General features: G+C 31.9%; 4 protein-coding genes and 1 pseudogene across 8 annotated transcripts in view; 3 read left to right on the forward strand and 2 right to left on the reverse strand.

Moving 5' to 3' along the window:
• The first annotated feature begins 999 nt into the window (after window positions 1–999).
• LOC105796344 (mitogen-activated protein kinase homolog MMK1) lies at window positions 1000–5279 on the forward strand. The gene is made up of 6 exons (XM_012626009.2): window positions 1000–1342; window positions 1445–1574; window positions 3017–3154; window positions 3651–3983; window positions 4119–4299; window positions 4839–5279. The coding sequence occupies exons 1-6, from the start codon at window positions 1107–1109 to the stop codon at window positions 5012–5014; spliced, it is 1194 nt and encodes a 397-aa protein (XP_012481463.1). The 5' UTR covers window positions 1000–1106; the 3' UTR covers window positions 5015–5279.
• Window positions 5280–5670: 391 nt separating this feature from the next.
• On the forward strand, window positions 5671–7304 carry LOC105795566 (mitogen-activated protein kinase homolog NTF4-like; annotated as a pseudogene).
• A 2254-nt stretch (window positions 7305–9558) lies between these two features.
• Window positions 9559–11919, forward strand: LOC105795567 (zinc finger BED domain-containing protein RICESLEEPER 2). The gene is made up of 4 exons (XM_052628314.1): window positions 9559–9739; window positions 10483–11038; window positions 11156–11616; window positions 11861–11919. The coding sequence occupies exons 1-4, from the start codon at window positions 9559–9561 to the stop codon at window positions 11917–11919; spliced, it is 1257 nt and encodes a 418-aa protein (XP_052484274.1).
• Window positions 11920–12812: 893 nt separating this feature from the next.
• Window positions 12813–14120, reverse strand: LOC105796348 (uncharacterized). 3 transcript variants are annotated; one of them, XM_012626014.2, is made up of 2 exons: window positions 13886–14120; window positions 12813–13349 (listed from the first exon to the last, which is right to left on the reverse strand). In XM_012626014.2, exons 1-2 carry the CDS (start codon window positions 13967–13969, stop codon window positions 13143–13145), a joined length of 291 nt encoding a protein of 96 aa, XP_012481468.1. In that variant the 5' UTR covers window positions 13970–14120; the 3' UTR covers window positions 12813–13142. The 3 variants fall into 3 exon arrangements, with proteins under 3 accessions (XP_012481468.1, XP_012481470.1, XP_012481469.1); XM_012626016.2 differs by having other exon boundaries at window positions 12813–13334; window positions 13886–14115; XM_012626015.2 differs by having other exon boundaries at window positions 12813–13343; window positions 13886–14111.
• A 3533-nt stretch (window positions 14121–17653) lies between these two features.
• Window positions 17654–25803, reverse strand: part of LOC105796341 (uncharacterized) — a 71431-nt gene continuing 63281 nt past the window's right edge. For 2 of the 3 annotated variants that reach the window (XM_052627854.1, XM_052627856.1), the window contains exon 3: window positions 17654–19228. In XM_052627854.1, the coding sequence (XP_052483814.1) occupies window positions 17848–19228 (1381 nt within the window). In that variant the 3' untranslated portion in view covers window positions 17654–17847. Of the gene's footprint in view, window positions 20249–25803 lie in introns of all 3 variants that reach the window. The other variant, XM_052627855.1, reaches the window with a different exon arrangement.

Below are 25803 nucleotides of genomic sequence, written 5' to 3' on the forward strand. Positions count from 1 at the left end.
ATTTAATGTTGTACTTAAAATAATATTATGTTATAAGTAATATGATAATAATATATATAAAGAAAAAAAAGATGAATATATTTTATCATCTTTTTCTTCATATTCGTGCCTATTTCCCCATCGTTTTCTTCCAAAATTTAAGTATAAGCTATGTTTTTCTTCAAATTTTCATAGATTTTGAATATTTAAACCTTGTTATATATATATATATATATGTACCAATAGTTTTTATTTTATTTTATCAAGTGTATTAAAAGTTGCCATTAAAGGATATTGATAGAAGGTTATAGAATTAAGTGAAATATGTATGTTTTAGATAAAAATAATTAAGAGACGATTTCTAACTTGTTAGAAGTGTAAAAACGAAACAAAAATAGCTAGATGATGTTATAGTAAGTTTCGGCCAAAGTAAAGGGGAGAAAGAAAACCTTAGCTACTTTGTTGTTTAAAATTATATCAAATGATATCTTGTGAAACAATGAATATTCTGGTGAAAAGGAAATAAAAAATGGTTAACTGAGTCGAAAATTATATGAATTTCGAATCAAGAAACTTAAGATGTCAACTTGATAAACCATGTATATTCAAGCTTGTCATCGATGAGTTAATTACTATATCTAACTATATTAGTTTTATTTTTATGAATTTTGAATGATTTAATTAGTATTTAAAAGATTATGTTTGAATTGAAAACTATGGTTTCAATTATAAAACTAGTAAATTCTTGATTTTAATTTTAATTTGAATTTGAATATTATGATTTGAATGATTCAAGCTTTGCCCTGTAGCTGATCTTTGAAAAATGAAATTAATAGCCTAATGATTTAAACAAAAATTTTATAACTTAAATGACAACTTTTGAATAAATTAGGGATCATTTTGTAATTTTTTAAAATTAAATGACTAGATATTAATTTATTAATAACTTAATGCCCTTGGTGTAATTTACCTAAAAGAAACTAAAAAGGGAAAATAAACAGCAAAACAAATGTACGGGACAGCAAAATATCCCCCACCAAAAATAAGAACAGATCCATTGACCAATAAAATACCCTAAGCCATCCACCTGCTCCCAATTTGTTTCTTTTTTTCATTTTCACCTAATAATGGAAGGCGGTGGACCACCACAGGCGGCGGACACTGAGATGGCGGAGCAACCCAACCCACAACACCACCAGCAACAGCCGCCACAAATGGGAATTGGGTTGGAGAATATCCCGGCAACTCTTAGCCATGGTGGGAGGTTTATTCAGTATAATATATTCGGTAACATTTTTGAGGTCACTGCCAAATATAAACCTCCTATTATGCCCATTGGTAAAGGAGCCTATGGTATCGTATGGTAAACTCTTCGTCTTTCTGATTTCACCTTAGTTATTTGATTGGGTTTTGTTAATTAATGAAATTATGATTTTTAATTTTTTTTTCCGATTTTTTTGGGTAGTTCTGCGTTGAATTCCGTGACAAATGAACAAGTGGCGTTGAAGAAGATAGCGAATGCTTTTGATAACAAAATTGATGCTAAGAGAACACTTCGTGAGATCAAATTGCTTCGTCACATGGATCATGAAAACGTCAGTGAGTGGAAATTGATTTAATTCCCCCCCTTTTTTAAAAAGAAAAAAGCATTTAATTCGATACATTTGTTATTAATCCTTTCTGTATTTGGTATTTATATTTCCCTCTTTCTTGGCTGTGTTTTGGCTGTTTTAACGTTGTTGATTGATGGCTATGTTGCTCAAATTTAGGTGTGAATGTGGATATGGGTGCATTTGTTTTTTAACTAAAGTTTTTCATATATTTGAAGTATCATAACCTGTTTTCGTTTGCATTTTGAGGTGTTGAATATGTGGCCGACATAGGTACTTTAGCGAAAAACAAAGGATTCGAAGAATCATAGGTGTATTAAGTTAACTTTAACTCGAGAGTTCAACAGGGTTAGAGTTAATAACGTCTCATAATGATGAATGAGCTATGCTCAGGTGTTATTTCATACGAAAGTAGCTTATTTAATTCATTAGTGTCATTGGTTTTCCGCTTTGCATGGACATAATTAATACTTTTTCTATAATTATCAAATACATTCAATGTGCATCATGTTAGTTGTGAATGATTCAAGAGGGGAATTGCAATGATAAGTATTAGTTTATGCTGTTTTACAGCATTTGGAAACCTTGAATGAAGAACAGGGATTAAGAGCTTTTCTATGTTACCTTAGCAGTTGGGTTATATTTAACATTAAAAAGCTTCAAAGCCCTTAAATTGTATTACCAAGTTGTAACACAGTGTTGTTTGATCCTACAGTGGCTACATTAATCTGATTATTATGTATAAATAGGATCCATGTAGGTAAAAGTATCATGGAGGCCGAATTGTATTTTGCCCCCTCTACTAAAAAAATGAGTAAAATAGTCTTTGTATGTTAGATTAAAGAGCAAACTGGACCTTCTGTTAAAATTCCATCCATTTCTGTTGTTAAAAACTGGTATTTGTACGTTCACATGAGTTACACGTGGCATGCCATGTGTCACTGTCTAATTATATCATTAACCGCGTCAGTTTTTAACAATATATAAATGATTGAATTTTTTAATAAAAAGGACCAATTTGCTCTTTGTTCTAAGGTACAGGGATTAATTTGCCCATTTTTTAAGAAGGGGCAAAATACAATTTGACTCCTAGTACAAAATCTCTATGGTACTTTTACCGATCCATGTATAAGTCTTATTTGGGCAAAACTTGATTGTTCAATTGTTCAGGTTGATGAACAGGTTTGTCAGATTTGTGTTTGCTAATGCCAATGTTAGTGCTAGCAGTTTTTTGTTTGAACGTCAGTTTTCCCATCTAAACCTTGAAATTATATGATTAAAACTTTTTATTTCTTTGTACCAATTCTTTTTTCTGTAGTGATGAATACACAGAAACAACTATTATATTTAGAGAGAGACACACATAGGCGTGCAATCTCAATTTTGTTATAATTGTGAGTTAGTCTCATTCAGATTTTTCATTGCAGGTAGTTGCAATCAGGGATATAATCCCGCCACCAAAGAGAGAATGCTTTAATGATGTTTATATTGCATATGAGCTGATGGATACTGACTTGCATCAGATAATCCGTTCTAATCAAGCTTTATCAGAAGAGCATTGTCAGGTTCGAATTTTAACATTCGGTTGCTTTTTATGTTAAGAATCATATTCCTTAAATCACTAGTTTATATTGTATGTGATGTCTATATTGTTTATGAGAAGTTTGAAGTTTTATGAAGTTGTGTACATTCTGCCTTGTTCTGAGGAACAATGACCTTGGTTTTAGATCGGAATGATTACTGAAATTGAAATGATAAGCAAAAACGAAAACGAAGACACGTAGTTTTTGACTCCTCTATTTTCTTAGGTCTCTAGTTTAAGGCACCAAAGGCTTTGTACATAGGATTACGGTTGATTCAAACAATTTTGAAGGAAAGCATTGCAAAAAGTAAATCAACCTTCTTTCTATTAAATGATAGTTTTATTTATTTGTAATACGAAGTTCTAGTAATTTTAATCTTATCAGAATTTGAACTTGAGTAATGAACAAATGACTAAAAGCAGCACCATTTCTAACATAACTTGTCTCTAACTAATGGCCTCTTTTTTGTGTTCTGCAGTATTTCCTTTATCAAATCTTACGTGGGCTGAAGTATATACATTCTGCAAATGTACTGCACAGGGACTTGAAACCTAGCAACCTTCTCTTAAATGCTAATTGTGACTTGAAAATATGTGATTTTGGACTGGCTCGTGTTACCTCCGAAAGTGATTTTATGACAGAATATGTTGTTACAAGATGGTATCGTGCACCGGAACTTTTGCTAAACTCTTCAGATTATACTGCAGCTATTGATGTATGGTCAGTAGGTTGCATTTTTATGGAATTGATGGATCGGAAGCCATTATTTCCCGGACGAGATCACGTGCATCAGCTGCGATTGCTTATTGAGGTAAATTCTTTTTATCCTCCATCCAGTATAAAATTTTCTGAAATTCAAACAAATAAGTTGCTAAGTAGGTTCACTTGATAAACTAATAAAATGCTTGTAACATTTCACCATGAATGATTGACTCTTTGCGTGCAGCTGATTGGCACCCCATCCGAGGCTGAGTTGGGGTTTTTGAATGCAAATGCCAGGAGATACATCCAGCAACTTCCTCTTTATCACCGACAATCTTTCACCGAAAAGTTTCCAACTGTCCACCCTTTAGCTATTGATCTTGTTGAAAAGATGTTGACATTTGATCCTAGACTAAGGATTACCGGTGAGTTCATTGCTTGTGTTATACTTTTTCTTTTTCAATTCTCTTACGAAAGTTCGCCAGTGCATGCAAAATAGTCACCTTTTTTTAAGTTAATTTTTTCTTGCCTCATGCTTATTCCATCTCGCAATTCTTTTCACTCTTGAGTTGGAAATCAGGTAAAAGTACCATGAGGCTCCTCTATTCAAAAAATGGGTAAATTAGTCGCTGTATGTTAGATCAAAGAGTAAATTGGTCATTTCTGTTAAAAATTGCATTCTTTTGTACTGTTAAAAACTAAGGTGACTGACGGAATAACCAAACATAGATATGTGGTGTGCCACATGTACGGTATGTTGGCGTACACGAATCAGTTTTTAACTGTAGGAATAGATGAAAGTTTTAACAAAAAGACTATAGTTTGCTCTTTGATTTAACGTATAGGGGTTAATTTGCCAATTTTTTGAGTAGTGGAAGAAAAATGCAATCTGACTCCTACTATAGGGGCCTCCATTGTACTTTTACCTTGGAACTCATGTACCATGCTTCCGTATATCTTGCAGTTGAGGATGCACTAGCTCATCCTTACCTATCATCGCTGCATGACCTAAGCGATGAGCCTGTCTGCATGACCCCATTTAACTTTGACTTCGAGCAACATGCATTAACCGAGGAGCAGATGAAGGAGCTAATATATCGGGAAGCGCTTACATTCAACCCGGAATATGTGCAACCGTGATGATTTACATGCCATCTATTCGTCGATCGGTGTGGTTTAAAAATGCTTTATGATTGGCTCCTTCCTGTATATATGTTCCATCCATGACGGGATGAAATCTTGAATGGAAGATGACTTTAATTATTGGCAGAATGCGGGAAACTAAAACAGTTCTGTTGGTGTTTGTAATGGCTCTCTTGATTTCTTTTGTTGTTTAATCCGAGCGCTGGATATGTATTTAACATGAATATATTTAATTCTTTTAAAGGCTTTTTGTTTACTTGAAGGATCTTTGAAAAATTATACCTTTTACCCTTGTCGAATTAATAATTTAATTTAATTATTTTCAATATAAAATTTGTATCTTTGACCTTTTTCCTTTAAAATTAGAGCTGATGTAAAGGTAAAGGTTTTCTATTTGCTCTATGGACGTTTGAATCCGAGTAGGTTTTATGGTTGAACATTTGGATCAAATTAGAAAAATAAATGTAAGTTACATTTAAACACATTAAACCATTAGTAAGTGTATATTTTATCATTCAACTTTACAAAGTTACAAAATGGTCATTAAGTTATTCGAAAGTATTCATTTAAGTCATTGAACTATTTAAAATTTTTTATTTGAATTACTAGGTTAAGTTTTTTTTTTTCTTAGAAGTCCGATTAGTAAGCTTGAAATGACAACGATCGATACGGTGGATCAGTACCCATTAACGAGTAGAAGAATGTACCTTAGATTCAAGTTGAAATAATGATCAATGTCAGAGATTAGAGAGAAAGTTATTTGGATTTTGTTTGTAGATTTGTGATATTCAAAATTATTTCATAAAAAACAAAATTTAGTTCTAAAAGAGAAGGGAAGGAAAACATTTGATTGGTGCAAGCAGTGTAAACAGAGAATGCCATAGTGACTTAAATAAAAACTTTTAAATTTTTTTCAAATAGTTCAACGACCATTTTGTAACTTTCTGAAAGTTAAAGTGACCAAAATATAAATTTATTAATAGTTTTAGTGACTTTGGATGTTGTTTACCCAAAAATAAAAGCCCCAAACTCAACCGACAACGTCACCAGCAACCGCCGCAGCAAACTGTTGGGTTGGAGAATTTTCCGGCAATTCTTAGGCACGGCAATAGGTTTATTGGGTATGATATATACGGCAAGATATTTGAGGTCACTGCTAAATATATTCCTCCTATTGAACCCATTGGTATGGGGGGCTATGGCATTGTATGGTAAACTCTTCTTCTGGTTCTGTATTGAATTACGAGACAAATGAAGAAGTGACATTGAAGAAGATAGCGAATGCATTTGATAACCTAAATTATGCAAAGAGAATTCTTCGTGAGATCAAGATGCTTCTTCAAATGGACCATGAAAACGTGTGGATAAACACACACCAACACTCTCACTCTCCAAGCTCTCCTAGTATCATCTTCTTCCTCTCCTCCTCTACTAAAGGGCTGTTAGGATCAGTATTTGATTATAACTTGTCTTTTCTTTGTCCTGATTCTTTTTTCTACAGTGATAGATACACAAAAACCTTGAGAGAGACACATGTAGAGAGAGCAATATCTCTTTTGTTATCATTCTGAGTTAGTCTCATTTGCATCTTTCATTACTGGTAATTGCGATCAGGGATATAATCCCACCACTCAGGATAGAATACTTTAATGATGTTTATAGTGCTTATGAGCTGATGGACACTGACCTGCATCAGCTAATCCATTCTAATCAAGCTTTATCAGAAGAGCATTGTCAGGTTCGAATGTAGACATTTGGTTGCTTTTTATGAAGTTGTGTATACTCTGCCAGGTTCTGAGGAACAGTGACCTTAGTTTATGCTGGATATTTTGTGTTTCTGCCGTATTTCCTCTATCAAATCTTACGTGGGCTGAAGTATATACACTCTGCAAATGTTCTTCACAGGGACTTGAAGCCTAGCAACCTTCTCTTGAATGCTAATTGTGACCTGAAAATATGTGATTTTGGAATGGCTCGTGTCACCTCCGAAAGTTGTTTTATGACGGAATATGTTGTTACAAGATGGTATGGTGCACCTGAACTGTTGCTGAACTCTTCAATTATAGTGCAGCGGTTGATGTATGGTCAGTGGGTTGCATTTTTATGGAGCTGATGGATCGGAAGCCATTATTTCCTGGAAGAGATGATGTGCATCAGCTGCGATTGCTTTTGGAGGTAAAACTCTTTTTTATCCTCCTAAAACATGTAAGTTGCTAAGTAGGCTCACATGGGTAGGGGTGTGCAAAATTCGGATAAAATTGAAAAAATTTAGTTAACCGAACCCGAAAAATTCGGTTAACTGACCGAATTTAGTTAATCGAATTTTTTCTATCGGAAGTTAGTTAATTATTTTTTATTTTTTCGGTTAACGGTTAATTCAGTTCGAAACCAGTTAATTAACCGAAATTTTTCGGTTTAACCGAAAAAATTAATAAATAAAATTATAATATATAACTATTCACCTAAACCCAATTCAATTTCAAATATCCAACCCAACCCAATTACCAATACAACTCAATCATAAAAATTACAAATAATTTAATAAATAAAAATAAAATTTTAAATTTAAAACTAAAACTAAACTCTCTGCCAAAATCCCTAATTGAAAACTCCCAAAATCTCTGCCAAGCCAGCCACCTTTCGTCCGGCACTCCGGCGTCTACCAGGTTACCATCCTCACCGGCAAGTTGAGGTAGGCTTTTACTAGCTCAAGAGTACTTTCCCCAACTAAAGCCTCCATTTCTGCAAATTCTGTTTTAAGAATGAAACTAGAGAAACAATCTCCACATTATAAGCTAAGCAAAGGCTAAGGTTAGAGTCAAATTCCTCCTTCCCTTCCCTGTCGCCTTTAGCTAAATTTCTTGCTTCGCTATACAGCTAAACATTATCGGCGAGTAGAAACTGATTTTTCTTCCTTTTGTTTGGCCATACAGCTATACAGCTATACTTAAGCTTAAGTAGAAACTGATTTTTCTTCGTTTTGTTTTTTTGGGGTTTAATTTGGTTTTTGGGATTCCTTTTTCTTTCCATTGATGGTATGAGCAGGGTTTGCGAGTTCTGTATATATATATATATATATACATATATATATATATGAAATGGTGAGAGGTAGGACCAAGTAAGTTTCTGTACCATAAATCCCACTAGTAGTTAAATATATATATATAATTTGGGAACTCAAGTTAATCTTCTTATTCTCTTAATCTTAATGTCTATTTTTTTTTTTTTGATAATGTTGGCTGAATCTTCCTTACTTTTATTTTTTAAAGATCTCTCATGAACTGATACATAGAATCCATTGTAATTGCAACTATGCTCTATTTCTTCTACACACAATTGGATCGAAGTAGCTTTCCCTTTCCATAACATAGGTAGAGTAGAAACAGGATGCAACTTGGAAGACAGAGAAAAGTCCATTTAGGCCCTTCTTTTACAGTTCAACTTGAATCCTTATCGCAAAAGGCCAAGTACCTTTCCCTTTCCATAACTATAGAATCCAAACAACTAGCACCAAAAGGTAGAAAGTTTATCTTAAAGTTTCTTTCCTTTTATTCTTCTTCTTTCTTTTTGTTTCCTCTAATCCTTTATTTTTTTCCCTTTTAAAGAATTCAGTAATATTTAGCAATTGTGTGTGTTTTCCCTGTCATATTTGTGTTTAATATAGATTCTATATATATTCTTTTTGTGTTTGTGTTAACCGTTGATTTATGTCTACTACAACAAAATATCATGTATAATGTGTTAGGAGACTAGAGCTTAGACCATTAAAAAAAAAGACATGGAGATATCTTGATTTGCTTTTTTTCCCTGAAAAATTTGGGTTCTATTTGAGCCATGAACTGGTTAATACTCTTGGCCTTCTCTGTTCTTTCTGTCTCTTTGCCTTTTTCATATCAAGTAAATCTTGCAGTTCTTTTCCCCATCCCTGTTTTGCTATTCCTTTTTTTGGTCTAGATTGCAAATTAAGACTTGTTGCATTCCAGGTCTTAAAAGCTAATAGTATCAATCAATTAAGCTAAACTCAACTTCTTTGTTTACTTTTTTTTTTCCTTTTAGCAAAGAAAATTGTAGTCCGGAAATCAAGATTCGAATCCAAATTTATAAAATTTTAACTTTTAGGATATGAACTAATTAAATTAAAGCTCGAACTCGATTTTTTATTATGTATATATATTTTAGTGCAAAGGAGATAATGGTCTTGTTTATAGATTTTGAAATTTAACCTAAAACTCATTAAACATCATTACCTTGATTAAAAGCAGCGGTATGAATGAAGTAAATTCAAGATTATCTGAATTCATTTTGGGTCACATATCAGATGGAAACTTTGGTTAGATAATACAAAAGGAAGCTAAATTTCTTGCTTCGCTATACAGCTAAACATAATTTATCGCTGCTTTACATAAAAAACCTAAAATTGTGGCGGTTCAAAAGATTATATTAATCTCTCACATTTTTAACATAATCCAACTCAACTATGTTTTTTGTAAAACTCAACATCAAAATATGTTTAATATTTATATACTTTTTTTTCTTGCAGAATGTCAACCGAACCAACATCTATTAAGGGTAGTGTTACACCTCCTACTTCGATAGATTCTGAAAATTCGGGAGTTGGAGCTTCAAGCCAAACAAAGGGGACTACCGGGAAAAGAAAAGCCACTCCTCAAAGGTCAGAAGTTTGGTCTCACTTCACTAAGATTATTAATAGTGAAGGTGCAAGTAAGGCTAAATGTAATTATTGTCAAAAGGAATTTTGTTGTGATATGAAAAAAAATGGTACAGGGTCATTGAAATATCATATTGGTTCATGTAAGAAAAATCCTAGTAATGTTCAAGGACAACTAGTTTTACCTAGAAAGAGAGTTGAAGGGGGGGGAAGGAAATTTTTCAACTTGGAGATTTGATCAAGAAACATGTAGGAAAGGATTAGCACAAATGATTGTGATTGATGAATTACCTTTTAAGTTTGTTGAAAGTGAAGGTTTTAAGAAATTTATGTTTGTGGCATGTTCTAGGTTTCATATTCCTTCACGAACTACTATGATTAGGGATGTTTATCAATTGTATTTAGATGAAAGGGTCAAGATAAAACAACTTTTGAGAAGTTCTTGTTCTAGAGTTTGCTTAACTACTGACACATGGACTTCTTTGCAAAGAGTTAATTATTTGTGTATCACTGCTCACTTTATTGATAACGATTGGAAATTGAATAAAAAGATTTTAAACTTTTGTCCAATTTCTAGTCATAAGGGTGAGTACATTGGGATGGTAATTGAGAAATGCTTGTTGAATTGGGGGGATTGATAAGTTGTTTACTGTTACTGTTGATAATGCAAATTCAAATGATGTTGCTATTGGTTATTTGAGAAAGAAATTTAACCCTCGAGGGGGTTTAGTTCAAAATGGTAAATATCTTCGTATGAGATGTATGGCACACATTGTGAATTTGATTGTTGTTGAAGGCTTAAAGGAAATGAATAAATCTGTTGAACGTGTTAGGGGGGCTGTTAGATATGTGAGACAATCTCCAGCTAGATTACAAAAGTTTAAGGAGTGTGTTGTGGTGGAAAAGATAGAGTGCAAGAAGACGTTGTGTCTTGATGTTTGTACTAGGTGGAACTCGACTTATTTAATGTTAGACACTGCTCAGAACTTTGAGAGAGCTTTTGAGAGATTTGAGGAGCAAGATACAAACTTTAGGGCTGAACTTGAAAGGGGAGAGGGTTGGCCTAGTCTGGATGATTGGAATAATGTTATAAACTTGAGGGATTTCTTGGAACACTTTTATGAATTCACTTTGCGTATTTCTGGCACTTCATATGTCACGTCCAATAATTTTTTGGATGAGCTTTCTGAAATTGATATTCTTTTACGAGATGCTCAGTTAAATAGTAATGTTGCTTTCAATGTTATGGCCATCAAGATGAAAGAGAAGTATGATAAGTATTGGGGTGGTATTGATAAGATAAATTTGCTTATGTTTGTTGCTTGTGTTTTAGATCCTAGGCAAAAACTAAAGTACCTTGAATTTGTACTTAGTGAAATGTCTAGTTCTGAAAAAGCTTGTGAAATGATGCAAAAATTGAAGGAATCTTTGTATGAATTGTTTGATGAGTATAAGCCTCCACTTCATAGTACTTGTAGCCAATCGAGTGTGCCAACACATGTTTCTCTCGGTGAATCACAACAAAAAATGAAAAGGCGAATACAAGCTTTGTATAAAAAGCGTGAGTTGGAAATTTGTGGTGAGGATAAAACATCTGAGTTGGATAAATATCTAGCTGAGGCTAATGAGGGATTTGTTGAAGATTTTGATATTTTGTTGTGGTGGAAAGTGAACAGCCCTAGATTTCCCACTCTTTCAAAAATGGCCAGAGATTTGTTAGCTATACCGGTTTCTACGGTTGCTTCAGAGTTTGCATTTAGCACCGGGGGACGTGTGCTTGATCAATATAGGAGTTCTTTAACTCCTAAAATTGTACAAGCCCTTGTGTGTACTCAAGATTGGATTCGAAAATCATCATCACAAGAAGACATCAAAAAGATTGAAGAACGAATTCAAGAGCTTGACAAGATTGAAAATGATATATTTATTTGTTTTATTTTAATAGTTTCAATTTTTTACCATATCACTACTACTTATTTAATTAATTTAATGTTTAGACTTTTCTTAGAATGCATCAGAACCTACCCTAAATTCATGAGCTTTTGTGAGTTGAAAGATGTGCTTACTATCTTATTCTTGTTAACTTATAATCTATTCGTTTGTTTAAATTATTTGATTTTTTAAATGCGTATATTTCTATTATATGCTAAATTTTACACGTTTTTTTTGTGTAGGTTTAATGCAATTGGAAATCTTTTGGAGAGAAGAAATGGATACAAATGGAGAATATTAAAGACTTGCATTTCAATTATGTGTTAATTTCAAGACTTATGTAATATTTTTAATTATGTAGTTATTCAAAGACTTATGTAATGTTTTTAATTATGTAGTGATTCAATTTGGTTAATTCAGTTAATTTGGTTAATTTGAGTAATTCGTTAATTACATTAATTCGATTAATTCGGTTAATTCGGGTAATTAGTGTAATTTGATTAATTCAGTTAATTTTTAACCAAAAATAAAAAAACATATAATTTTCAGTTAATTCGGTTAATCGACAGAATTAACTAAAAAAATTTCGGTTCGGTTAATTTTTTAAAAATTTTCAATTCAATTAACGGTTAAAAATCTTGAAAGGTCGGTTAATTCAGTTAATGTTATTTCGGGTCGGTTAACCGGTCGTTTAACCTACTGAACAACCCTAGACGAGTATTTTGGAGAAAAGAAAATAGACGTAATTTCAAATTTAACCCTTCATGTTTGTAACTTTTGTCAATTTAACCCTTATTTTTTAAATTTAAATTTGATTATCAACCTTTTAAAAGAGTCATCATATAAAAATAACAAATATAATAAAAGCTTAATAAGATAAATGTTCAAAAAAAAATACTAAGCGCTTCGATGGGCCCATATTACCCTTCACTTCACATTTTCGAGGTTTTCTTTCGGGTTTATATGAAAGATTTTTCAAAAATTTTATAAGGACAAGATTAATTTAATCTATTTATTATTGAATGGATCAATTTAGCCTCTATACTATTTTAAAAATAGAATAAGTTCAAATTGTAACAAAGTTAACATTTACTATATGAAAAATATCTTCAAAATCTTTTTTTTTCAATTACAGTTCAATTCTAAACAAAACATTTCATCTATAGAACCATAAAAACTTCAAAATATTAATGATGTTAAACAATAAATATTAACTCTATTCTAATTTAACATTATTTGATTTTTTAATAATTCAGGGACTAAATTGATTCATTTAATAATCGAGAGACTAATTTCATCAAATCCTATAATTGAGACACCTCTTAATTATACAATTACCTTTTATTAATAACAAAGGGATAATATCCAATCCTATACTTCTCAATATTTAAACATTTAACGACAAACGTCAACCATAAGACAATATAAACTTGGACTTACGAATACTCAATACACATACATACATACATACATACATACATACATACATACATACATACCATTAAGTCTTCAGACAGGACCTCATCAGCTTGTTGAGCTCTTATTTTTTGTTGATTTGCTCTTCTTTTTCTCATTTCTTCTAGATTTTGACTTCAATATTCTTGATCTTCTCTCTTCATCATCGCTATTCGAAGATTCTGAGGACGATGATGAATCAGAGTCAGAAGAGGAGGAGGAGGAACTTGAGCTACAGTCCCAAGACTTCACTTTTGACCGCTGCGTAACCTGAGGCTTAATCGGTTAAACTGAAAAATGAATGGTCTAATCGATACCATAAAAATAGAGAACCGTTGAGAGGGTAAAAGAAAACTAGTCGAATATGGTAAAAATTAAGTAAGGTTAAAACATGTTATAAGTTTCCGTACTCTTCAACAACTTGAAATTTAGTTCTTACATTTTTATTTTCAGAAATTAAATTCCTCTATTTTTGAGATGTCAAAAATCAGGTTTAACCGTCCACATTGCTAAATTTTCTTTTGTTAAATTCTGGTCAATTACGATATTTTTTAATTATATGGCTACCAATTGAGGGGTTTTTTTAAAATTCAAAATGAAATAATAACAAATTTAACCTAGAAAGTTTTGCAATCTTACCAACTAGATTTGAATTTTGAAACCTAAAAAGTAGAGAAAATAAATTTTAGAAATAAAAGTACAAATAATTAAATTTCAAATATTTGAAAAATACAAAGACTTAAGAAATATTTTAACCTTAAAAATACATAAAAGGAAGAGAAATTGCTTGAAAATATGGAAAGGGTACAAACCATGGCATCTTCCATGTCTTCAGATCCAGCAGAAGAGCCATGCTTTGGTCTTTGCATAGCTTTGTAAGCTTGGTTTTTCTCCATTTTCAGATTTTAGAAACACCAAATAAACAATAATTTGCTTAGCCACACAAGGGAAGAAGAAGTGAAATTGATTCAAGGGAGACCATTTTCAGAAATGATATTTATGGAACATAGAAATTAAATTATACTTCACTCATTTTTCTAATACATATGGACCATACACCACTTAACCAGACAATATATATTTTGTTTCCTAGCTAAAACCCAAATAAATAAGGATAAATGATGACACAATTTTCATAAGTTTTTATTTTGGGCATTCGGAACTTTTTCTATCATTTGAGGCTCTCTTATTACTATCTGTTTTCATTCTAGTCACTCTATGATATTTCTGTTAACAGAAGCCGAGATTGTCCTAATGACTAAAATGAAAACAAATAGTAAGAGGAGTGTCTAAAATGAAAACTTATAAGTTGGGTGACCATTTGTGTAGTTTACCCAATAAATAAATAATAAATAATCTTTTTTAGGCATAATGATAAATGTAGACTTTAATGCTTGCATATTTTGTTAAGAGTTAAATTTGACCATTAATTTTTCAAAAAGACTTAAAATCGCTACTTTTAACGGAACTGGCGACTAAAACATTAATTTCTTTTAACAATGTTGGCATGATGATCCACATGATAGTCCACGTGTACTTCATGCTGACATGATATTATTTTTCTTATATGCACATCAAATAATTTAAATTAAAATATTCAAAAAATAAACAAAATTTCAAATTTCAAAAATATAAAAATATAAAAATTCAAAAAAGTTAACATGAAATAAATGTGGATCGCCATGTTTAAAAATTTAATGTTTTAGTTAGTATTTTCATTAAAGAAAATAATTTAACATGTGTATTTTTATTTATTATAAAAAATTACTATTTTTAAATATATTTAATAAAGATAATATCTAAATTGATATAAATGAAAATATTATTGGATTAATTCAAAATCATACATAAATTTAAAATACAAATAAAATTTCAATAGTTGTGGATGCTACGGGATGTTGAAAGGATTTTCATTCAATATATTGGACCGACCATAAATGAAATTTGTGGCAATACTGACAAATTGAAGAAAATATGAAAGTGATAATATTATTGATTTTATATATACGTGTATGATTTGAATTTATTGTATTATTGTCGATTGAGTTTTAATTTAATTAGTATAAGTATTATTACCAATGTTAGAGAATATAGATTCGGTGCGTTGAAACATATTAAAAGAATTTTATTGCATTACATTACAATTATATAGTTTAGAAGTATATTTTACTTTTGTAAATTTAATTTTTGTTCACTTTTTAAAAAAATATTGATTTATCATATTTTAAAATAACGTTAAAAACAAAGAGTTAGAGTAAAAATTCAACATTTTAAAAAAATAGAGATAAATATCAAAACTATCCATGAATTTTGATTCAATGTGTAATGTCATATATGGACTTTGATTTTGTGCGGTTTTATAAATGGATTTTGATTTGATTCAATTTTCATAAATCACTAACAATATTATTGAGTTAATACCATTTTACATTGATATATTGCATACACAAACAATTATATTAATCGATATTGAAATAAATATCTATATTCATTTCTTTAAATGTGTACAGTTGATTCAAAACCAAAGTTTCATGTATACCTATGAATCACAATTTAAGTTTGATGTGTATAATTGCACTAAATCAAAGTTCATATTTGAAATTACATATTAGGCCAATTCAAGTATTAATTTGATTTTTATCCCTTAAAAATCATTAATACAGAGTCGAGTGAATAGGGGTGAAACTAGGGGGCTGGCGGGGGCCCCCACCCCCTTAAAATGGAAAATTTTATATTTAAACCATTTAAAATTTTTAAAATTTAAAATTAATAAAGGTAAAATTGTACTTTGACCCCTAAAAATATAAAAATTTGATTCAATCTTTTAAAAATTATAAAGATATTAGATATTAAAATGATGAAATTGTATTTTACTATCGTAAAATTACAATTTAATTTCAACCCTCTAAAAATTTCTTTTAGTTTAGCCCTTCCGAGCGAAGTTAGATTATGAAAAAAATGTTTAAGATGAAAATTAAAGGTATATGAGATTATTAATATATAATAAATGAAACATGTACACAAAATATACATAATTAAAAAAAGTACAACTAAGTACAAGGGTAAGAACATTGTATTTTTAAAGGAAGACATAAGTTTGAATTTTAGAAAAGACATTATTAAAAAGGATAATTACGAACCCTAAAATGAACCATAAATATAAATTTATTTATTTAATCTAGAAATATTGTTTTTTATACTTTATTTTAATATTCTATAACAACATTTCACTTATAATAGCATCAACCATAGCTGTGACATTCTTTATTATTAAATTAGTTTTTTATAACATCATATGATCTAAAATTTTAAATAAAATCATAGCTATTTCATATAATCAAGGCTATTCAAGGGCGAAACTAGAGGGGCAAATAGGGGCCCCGACCTCCCTAAAATGAAAAATTTTCATTTAGGCGCTTTAAAATTTTTAAAATTTAAATTAGTAAAGGTAAAGTTACACTTTACCCCCCCTAAAAATATAGAAATTTGATTTAATCCTTTAAAAACTATAAATATATAGACTATTAAAATTGTTAAATTGCTTTTTTTGCTATCGTAAAATTACAAATTAATTTCGACACCCTAAAAAATTTTCTGATTTTGGCACTGAGGTTATTAATTATAATTTATTAAATAAAATGATCCTAATTAAAATATTATTTCAATAAAATATATAAATTTCACATGAAAAAAATCTATTAATCATATTTTATGAAAATATCTATTAAATTTAAATTTAAATAACCTATTAATTGATTTAATTTGATAACTCATACTAATTTAGATTTATGAACTTCATTTATTGATATCAATTTAATAATGCATGCATATGCTATACAATCTAAATTAGTAAGAGTTATACAATTTAAATTAGTATGAATCGCAAAATAATCTATTAAATTCAAGTCACATTAGTCGTGTTTGTTGTTTAAGTTTTATCCTGTCATTATAATTTACAAGAAAAAAGTTACTATCAACTGTTCCACCAGCCACAATCATCTCCACCAAAAGACTTTTCTATATACACTTTTTAGGAACCACTAACAGCTCTCCACCCTACAAGAGTGAACCGCTCCAAACCTGCACCATCTTCTCTATTTTGTTGAAATTTTACATCAATAATTGATGTGTTGAGTATGAACTCACTCTTGATATTTAGATCTAGTAAATAAAATGCGTCTCTTCCAACAATTGATCAAAAGTACTTGCGTTCACATGATAAAATTTGATCTAAAACAGGTTAGTCTTTTCTATTCAACACACCCACTCACTATTTTCACCCCTTTAAATGCAAAGCTTGATGACTTTGTACCTGTGTTGGGTTGGTCTCTTGCCAAGCGGTGAACTCCACTATATTTCGAACTATTATTAATACATACGTATGTGTAAAAAGAAGGACCCTTCTCCATATTCGAGAGCTCTGCAGATGAGAGAGCTCCATCATGTGTTAGTGTGGCTTTATTGCTTGAAAACACATTGCTCCCATGGAAGTAAATTTCTTTGAATTGGATTGCCTTGAAGTTCATACTTTGCTGTGTGAGTTTCAAAACAACACATTCTGGACACTATATTTAAGAGTATTTGAGCACACCACACACAAATATCTTTATTTATTCACATATCAAAAGTACATGATATTATCGATACATAATAAAAGTAAAACTGCGCACACACATTGGCTTCCATGAAAGAAGCACAGTTTTATTTAGTTTCGTACATATACACACCCTGCCTGACTCAGATCCTGTCGTGCCTTCCCCGTAGCAGTAGTTGCTTAAACGGAAGAGCTGAGTGATTCTTCTTTGGTTTGAAAGTTGAGACTGTAGTAATTAGAACCAGTGTAAGTGCCGCCTTGCACTTCAGATATGACAATGTTGCCATTATAAAGAGTGTCCTTCTGCATGTACGTGAACGGAACATCACATGTACCATTTATTGCAGTCAGATTCACTGTCACCTTAGTCATCGGAGGCGCAACAACTTTGTGTAGAACATCCATCACAGAAGTCACTGTCTTGGTATCTTGCCACTCAAATCCTGTCTGAATTTCGCCAGATAACTCAATGCTCCCCTCAAAAATTTTTGGAAGGCCGAAGTTCATGGTAGCTTTTGCCCCTACCTTTAGTGATACATTAGCCTTCCAAGTACGAGTGTGGGTGTCTGTGTAAGAAAGTTTCAGGTCTAAAGATTCGGATTTCCGGGTATAGTTACTAGCAGAATTCATCGCAATCACAAGTTTGCTTTCGTCGTAGATCCTGCAATTATCAAGATCATACTTGATATTATAAATTTTCCTTTCCAAAACAGGCACTTCCACTCCAAGCTGGACTTCCTTTGTAATAGAGGAGACATCTGCGTTAAGGCAATTAGCCTTTCCCTCCTTACTGAGGCTCTTGCAGAAGTTATTGTTGCCCAAATTGCGAAGAGCTATTGTCTGGTCGTTAACTTTGAAGGGTCGAAACAAGGTGTCCTTGTTGTTGCTGGTAGTGTCATCAGAATCCGCCCAAATCCAATTCGGACTCCTCCGCCAAAACTTATTGGAACCAGCAGGCTTGATGCGAATGCTTCCATCATTATTCATGAAAACCTCCATGGTCACACCCGCATCACCAATATCACCAGATGAAAATTGCAAATACGGATGACCCTCGATCTGACGAAGACAAAGATACTGGCCATTGTTTCCTTTGAATGCCACATGCCTTGGCAAAAACACGAGTGATTCCCAATCAATGATTGTGAACATATCACGGGAATACTCATCGAGATGTTCGGACGTGAAGAGGTTGGGAGTTTCACGTATTACCCATAAATATTTTCTCGATTGCACATGTACAATTTGGACATCATTTGCTGCGTCATCTACAGAGATAAGCTTGAACAATGTGCATGACTTCTTGGATCGGTCTTCCTCCGGCTTCCTGGCAGTCGCGGTGATTCTGGTTTCATCGGAAACCAAATATTTGTTGTTCTGACTGCTCCTTATGTGCACTAAGCCATCTATGCCACCGCGTTGAGCAATCTCAACCTCAAATTTTGCATATGGGCTCGCAACCCGAGTTTCAGAAAATTTGAGATACCCATCTTTATAATCTCCCTTTTCATGGTCAAAGCCCAAGTATTTGTTATTCTGATGGGATTTGAGCACGATAAACCTTGGCGACGCAAATGGCTTATTCGCAAGCAACTCCCAGTCGATGACTGTGAAGAGATCACAGGAGTTACCATCGAAAACTTTGTAGTTTGCCAACACACAGTTATTAAACGTTGGAGAATCTACCCACCATAAGCATAAATAGCAACCTGATTGCACATGCATAATTCGGATCTTATTTGTTGCCGTGTCCACCGGGATAAGTTTGAACAACGTGCACGACTCCTCGGATTGGCCTTCCTCCGGCTTGTCGGCTGCTGCAGAAATCCAATACTGCTCATTTGAGTTTCCAGTGATGGAAACATTTTTGACTCGTTTGCAGTATTTTTTGTTGTGGCAGCTCTTTATGTGCACCAACCCATCTTCCTCACTGCATTTGGCCCTTTCCACCTCAAATTTTGTGTATGGACTGAAAGCCAAAGTTTCCGAAAATTTGAGATACCCATTACAATCGTAACTCTCATGCATTAAGCTCAAATATTTGTTCCTCGCCTCACATTTGAGCACCATAAACCTTGGCGACGCAAATGGCTTCGCAAGCAACTCCCAGTCGATGACCGTGAAGAGATCACAGGAATTACCATCGAGAACTTTGTAGTTTGCCAACACACAGTTATTAAACGTTGGAGAATCTACCCACCATAAGCATAAATAGCAACCTGATTGCACATGCATAATTCGGATCTTATTTGTTGCAGTGTCCACTGGGATAAGCTTGAACAACGTGCACGACTCCTCGGATCGGCCTTCCTCCGGCTTGTCGGCTGCTGCAGAAATCCAATACTGCTCATTTGAGTTTCCAGTGATGGAAACATTTTTGACTCGTTTGCAGTATTTGTTGTTGTGGCAGCTCTTTATGTGCACCAACCCATCTTCACTGCATTTGGCCCTCTCCACCTCAAATTTTGTGTATGGACTGCAAGCCAAAGTTTCCGAGAATCTGAGATACCCATGACAATCGTAACTCTCATGCATATAGCTCAAATATTTGTTCCTCGCCTCACATTTGAGCACCATAAACCTTGGCCATACAATTGCCATTTTCACTACCCCTCTCTTTCTCTCTTTTTTAATCTAAACTTGAACTGATAGATGTGTCTCTACCAATTAGCTTCTATTTTGTTTCTTTCTTGCTTATGCTTACCACAACCTCCTAGACTTCACAATTTATAACTAAAATTTGGTTTCTATAATTTATCACATTCTTTCCCGCATGTTCAAGCAAAGTACCAAAGGAGAGACCAATAAGAAAATGCAATCCAAACATTACATCTTTTCAAAGTAAAAACTGTAAAGTAAAAGTGAATTCTGGCATAGCAAAGTAGTAAAAACAAATAAAATAATTTTTGGTCCCTAAACTTGGTAATTAGGTCTACTTTGGTTCTTAAATTTGGATTTTGTCAAGATTTGATAATGTGACTTTGTATTATTGGAACAAGTCTAGGTTGGATAGATTGAGAACTGACTGACATAATAGTCCGAACAAAGGGGTTGAACGAAGTAACTCAAAAACTACTTAAAATTGGTTAAAATAGAAAACCGAGAAAAAAATCAACAATTGAACAAGTTGAACCGATTTAATATTTTTTTTAAAAGTTTATGAACCGATTTAATATTTTTTTTAAAAGTTTATGAATTTTTAATTAATTAATTATTGTTGGTCCAACAATTGAATCGATTGGAATAATTAAATCAGGAATCATTGATTTGACCTGTTCAACCATCGATCCTATTATTAAAACACTAAATGTGAATTCTATGACATAACAATGTAGAATGCAATCCATAAACATTACATCTATGTTATTGTGCTTTGATTGAGATAATGTTGCTGATTTTGGAGAGCATATCTCTAAGTGATTACGCTTTGATTGTTATTGATGTAGTAGTCATTTTCAAGGAGTTATTTTGTATGTATTTAGACACTATGTTAGCAAGCTGAAATTAATATATGCTTTAAGGCTTATCTAAGTTTTGTAAGAGAGCTTATTGAGTACATTCTAATTTGTTCATTGATGAATTGTTTTTTTGTGAGAGAGTGCAAACTATTATTGCAAACATTGTTGAAGTGTTTATTACCCAAGTTCTAGGGGAGGATTTGGAGGTGAGTGTTCTCATCTTTAGGTACAAATTAGAGATCTCTATACTTGAGAAGTGATAGAGTGCGAATCACTTGTTGTATTGAAGATTAAAGATAGTGAAATCACTTGCTAATTAAGTTAAGCTCTGTAGACATAAAGAAACCGAACTGCATAAATAAACCTTTGTACTATTTAAGTTTTTATTTTCACAATCATAGTGACCATTGCAGTATAGTAGTTCCACTGTAATTTTCATTTTAAGCAAATAGGCTACTTAAGATAGCAACAAACCAGTTATAATTGCTCATATTCTTCTCTATTAAATCTTCAAAAAATAAAATAAATAGAATTAAATTGCTAAAAAAACTAAAATAATAACAATTAAATTAAAGTAAATCAAGTATTGAAATGTTTTTTGAACTAATAAAATGCTATATTTATAATATTAATAAATTGTTAATAGGAAGGAATTTATGGAATCCAACATTTTCTTTCTTTAATTTATCCATTTCTTTGGGCATGATTAAGCAAAGGACAAAAGGGGCAGACTACAAAATTTATTCACTAAAGATAAATGTAATTCCAAGACATTACATCTTTTTAAAGTAAAAGTACATATTCTCACTTGTAAACTAAGTTTAAGTGATTCTCATGACATAACTAAAGTAATTTCGCAAGGAAAATTGGTGGGGCAAATTGAGGCATTAAAAATTTAAATGTTGAAGAATCAGTTTGGTGTACGAACTACAATTAGATTTTTTATAAATATAATTTTAAAATTTTAAAGGTAAAAGTATTTAAAAATAATATTGAAAAGAACTAAAATAAAATAAAATTAATTAAAAAATATTCTATAAGTAACTCTTTATCTATTTATAATTTTTCATACTTTTCATTGAAAAATGAATTAAATTTTTATTATGGTTTATCATGCATGCTTAAAAATAAAATCACTTAAAATATTAAATTTTAGTTGATTTATTTTTCAACAAGTTATCAAATAATTCCTAAATTAAAGTAATTAAGTAAAACATATCTACAGTGGCTGTGTGCAACAAAAATTCTAAACATATCTGAAGTGAACTGAACTGAGAAAAACAAACTTTTTCGATTTATTCAGTTTTCATGCTCTGTTTAATTGATTTATTTGGTTGGTTTTTATTTTGACATTTTAAACCGAATAAACTGATAAGGCCATAACTCATTAGACCAAAAGTCCATACCAAAATTCAAATTTAAACCAATCCAAACACTTATTAAAACTTAATATTCTTAAAAGCCAAAATTCATTAATATTTAAAACCCAATTTTTGTATGATGTTCATTTTAAAATTTTTTATTTAATATATAAAAAAAACCCTAAATTGATATGTACTGGTTAAGAATATAGTAGAAGACATGGAAATTGTATGTTAGCCATGTAAGAAAATAAATATTTTTTAATTCATTAAAATTATTTGATTTAATTTTTAATGTTTTTAATCCAAATACTCATTTACTCTTGCTAGAGCTCCAGTAAGTTGAAAGTCTACTTGTAAGTTTAAAAACTACAGAGCCAGAGTATATGGCACTTTCAAGAGTTGTTAAAGAGGCTGTTTGGCTTATTGGATTGTCAAAAGATTTGGGAGTAGTTCAAAGTCACATAAATCTTTATCGTGACAGTCAGTAACGAAAATTGTGTTTGCCATTCATGAACTAAACACATCGACATATCGCTTTTTGGAGAAATGTTTGAAAAAGGAAATATTCTACTTCAAAAGATTACAACAACTGAAACTCTTGCAAATATGATTAGTAAGGTGGTAACAATAATCAATCTTTAAACTTGATTAGTATCCTGCATGTTTAAACACCTATGGATGAATCTCCTCTCAAAGAGCACATTTAGAGGCACCATTAAAAATGACTTCATCAGAGATGAGGAAGGGAAGACAACTGAAAGTTCAGTGAAATAGATAACTCGCCAAAGATGAAGATTTTTTGTGTTTGGTTGATTTTACTAAGCTGCCTCTTACCCTCTATATAATAAGGCTTCAAGCCTTTGGTTTGAAATAATCCCAATCTCTCCCCTTCTCATATGTATACAATTAAGTATACTTTGGCAAAAACAACATACTTACAATAATAGTCTCACAAGAAAAGATTAAGTGTCCGACTCTCAATACATTCAGTTAAGCAAGTCTCTCAAATATATATATTATAATTTTTAGACTTGCTTACTAATGAAGATCTAATTCAATCGCACTAAAACAATTGTTGGAACTAGGAACTAAGAACAAAGATGAAGCAAGATCCAAGAAATATTTTTACTTGCTCACAAATGTGCAGCAAAGGAGCTTATGGCTGATAGCTAATTCAGCTCATTCATTCAACTAGAAAAACTATACATTTATAGTCAAATACATTACCAAATACTACCTACTAACACTAAGTAGCCTAGCTAGTAACTTGATAAACATTGCTTGTACACATAAACAAGCCACCTAAACTAGTCATTCAACACCTAATGCATCAAGTTGTCATCAACTTGTTCATTTTCAACTAGTTTGATTACAATGAAACTAAGGGTGAGTTTGGATGGGCGGTGCGTACGTTTACCTGCGGTTAGTGTAAAAACAGTGGTGGCGGTGAGATTAGATACTGTAGCGATACTGTAGCGTGAGACAAAAAGTAAGCTAAACGCACCGCACCGCACCCAATCGCCCATCCAAACCCACCCTAAGGAGAAAACCTTGCTGTTACAGTAAGCATATGTGCTGCAGTATGTTTACAAGCTGCATGCACTTAACCAAAAACATCACAGCAGCATGGTTGGCCAATTTTCAACAACAATAATACCATAAGAATAGTACATTATAATAATAACACATACGGAAAATATGGACTCTTTCTTAATGAGCTAGATATCTACAATAGCATAGCTCAAATCATTGGTTCAATAAATTACTATCATAAATATGGAAGCTTTCACAGACTTGGTGAGCGCCGGAGTGAGCATTGTCTTTGACACCAAATTACCAATTTTATATTTTTCAACAAAAGTTGATGTTGCAGTGATTAAAACCGGTGTTAGTGCAAATGTGAACGTGTACAACTTCCATTATAAAGAGTCGCCATTATAACGAGTGTACTTTAGCATAAATGTGAAAGGAACAATATCACATTTACCCTTTGTTGCAATTTCACCTTGGTCATCGGGGGCACAACTTTGTGTGCAACTTCCACTGCGAAGGTCATTGTCTTGGTCTATCCTCTCTCAATTCCTGACCGTATTTCTTCAGATGACTGAATTTGGCTCTTAGAAATGAGTGGAAATGAGTGGAAGGTCGATGTCGAAAGTGTATTTCGCTCCAAAATTGAGTGAAAAATTAGCAATACAACTGCTAGTCCTGGTTTCTATTTAACAGAGTTTCATATGTAAATTTTCTGATTTTTGGGTATAATTACTGGCGGAATTCTTGGCCACATGAAGGATGCTTTCACAGTATATCCTAGAATTATCAAGATCATACTTGATATTATAAATTTGCCTTTCCAAGACGAGCATTTCCACACGAAACTGGACCTCCTTGCGGTTCTTCATCAAGCTTAAGCATATTTCGCTTTATGAGTTTCAACGAACAAATTCTGTACATGATATTTACACTATTTGAGCACACTATACACAAATCTATTTATTTCATTCTCATATCAAAAGTACATGAGATTATCAATATATAATAAGTAAAGAGCGCTCACACGCAGACATTGGCTTCCATGAAGGAAGCACAGTTTTATTTAATTTAGTAGATGCACACCAACACACACTGCTTGATTCAGATTCTGTCGTGCTGCCGGTAAAAGTAGTTGCTCAAATCGAAGAGCTGAGCTTTTCTTCTTTGCTAAGAATGTCAATGTTGCAATAATTAGAACCGGTGAAAGTGCCACCTTCCACTTTGGATACGAAAGTATTCCCATTACGAAGAGTGTACTTTTGCATGAATGTGAAGGGAACATTGTATTATTTATACTCAATGTTGCGTTTACATGGACTGATAATTTAACTAGTAGACGAAGTATAAGATTATTTAACTACATAAGTAAGACTGATGGGTAAACATTTATCGAAACAACATAGTTAATTTTCTCTTTTGACTTAATGGTTTTGACTTTTAACTTTAGAAAAAGTAAACATTTATCAAAATAATGTAGTTTTACTTTTTCTTATTTGGATTTTCGATAGCTCAAATTATGTAATTCTATTCGAGTTAAACTGAAAAATTTAATTTCGTTTATTTGAATGGTTTTGAATAACTCAGATAACTCGAATAACTACAACTATTTAATTTAAAATTTTAATTAAACATGTTTTCCTTTAACATTTTCCATTTCAAAAAAATTGAACCGGTGTAAATGTTAGGGTGTCTTTTTGAATGATTGCATCAAGAGAAATTGTTGTTTGTCTACTTATTTAATTTCTAATTTGATTTTTGTTCCGGAAAACAAATACTATTAA

Source organism: Gossypium raimondii, chromosome 3 (genome assembly GCF_025698545.1).
Source record: "Gossypium raimondii isolate GPD5lz chromosome 3, ASM2569854v1, whole genome shotgun sequence".
Lineage (NCBI taxonomy): Eukaryota > Viridiplantae > Streptophyta > Magnoliopsida > Malvales > Malvaceae > Gossypium > Gossypium raimondii.

Coding starts and splice junctions, on each gene's coding strand:
- LOC105796344 (XM_012626009.2), top strand. CDS start 1,107: ATGGAAGGCGGTGGACCACCACAGGCGGCGGACACTGAGATGGCGGAG. Junction 3,984..4,118: donor AGCTGCGATTGCTTATTGAG/GTAAATTCTTTT, acceptor CTTTGCGTGCAG/CTGATTGGCACCCCATCCGA. Junction 4,300..4,838: donor TCCTAGACTAAGGATTACCG/GTGAGTTCATTG, acceptor TATATCTTGCAG/TTGAGGATGCACTAGCTCAT.
- LOC105795567 (XM_052628314.1), top strand. CDS start 9,559: ATGTCAACCGAACCAACATCTATTAAGGGTAGTGTTACACCTCCTACT. Junction 9,740..10,482: donor TATTAATAGTGAAGGTGCAA/GTAAGGCTAAAT, acceptor TTGTTGTTGAAG/GCTTAAAGGAAATGAATAAA. Junction 11,039..11,155: donor GATCCTAGGCAAAAACTAAA/GTACCTTGAATT, acceptor TCCACTTCATAG/TACTTGTAGCCAATCGAGTG.
- LOC105796348 (XM_012626014.2), bottom strand. CDS start 13,969: ATGGAGAAAAACCAAGCTTACAAAGCTATGCAAAGACCAAAGCATGGC. Junction 13,350..13,885: donor AAGACATGGAAGATGCCATG/GTTTGTACCCTT, acceptor TAACCGATTAAG/CCTCAGGTTACGCAGCGGTC.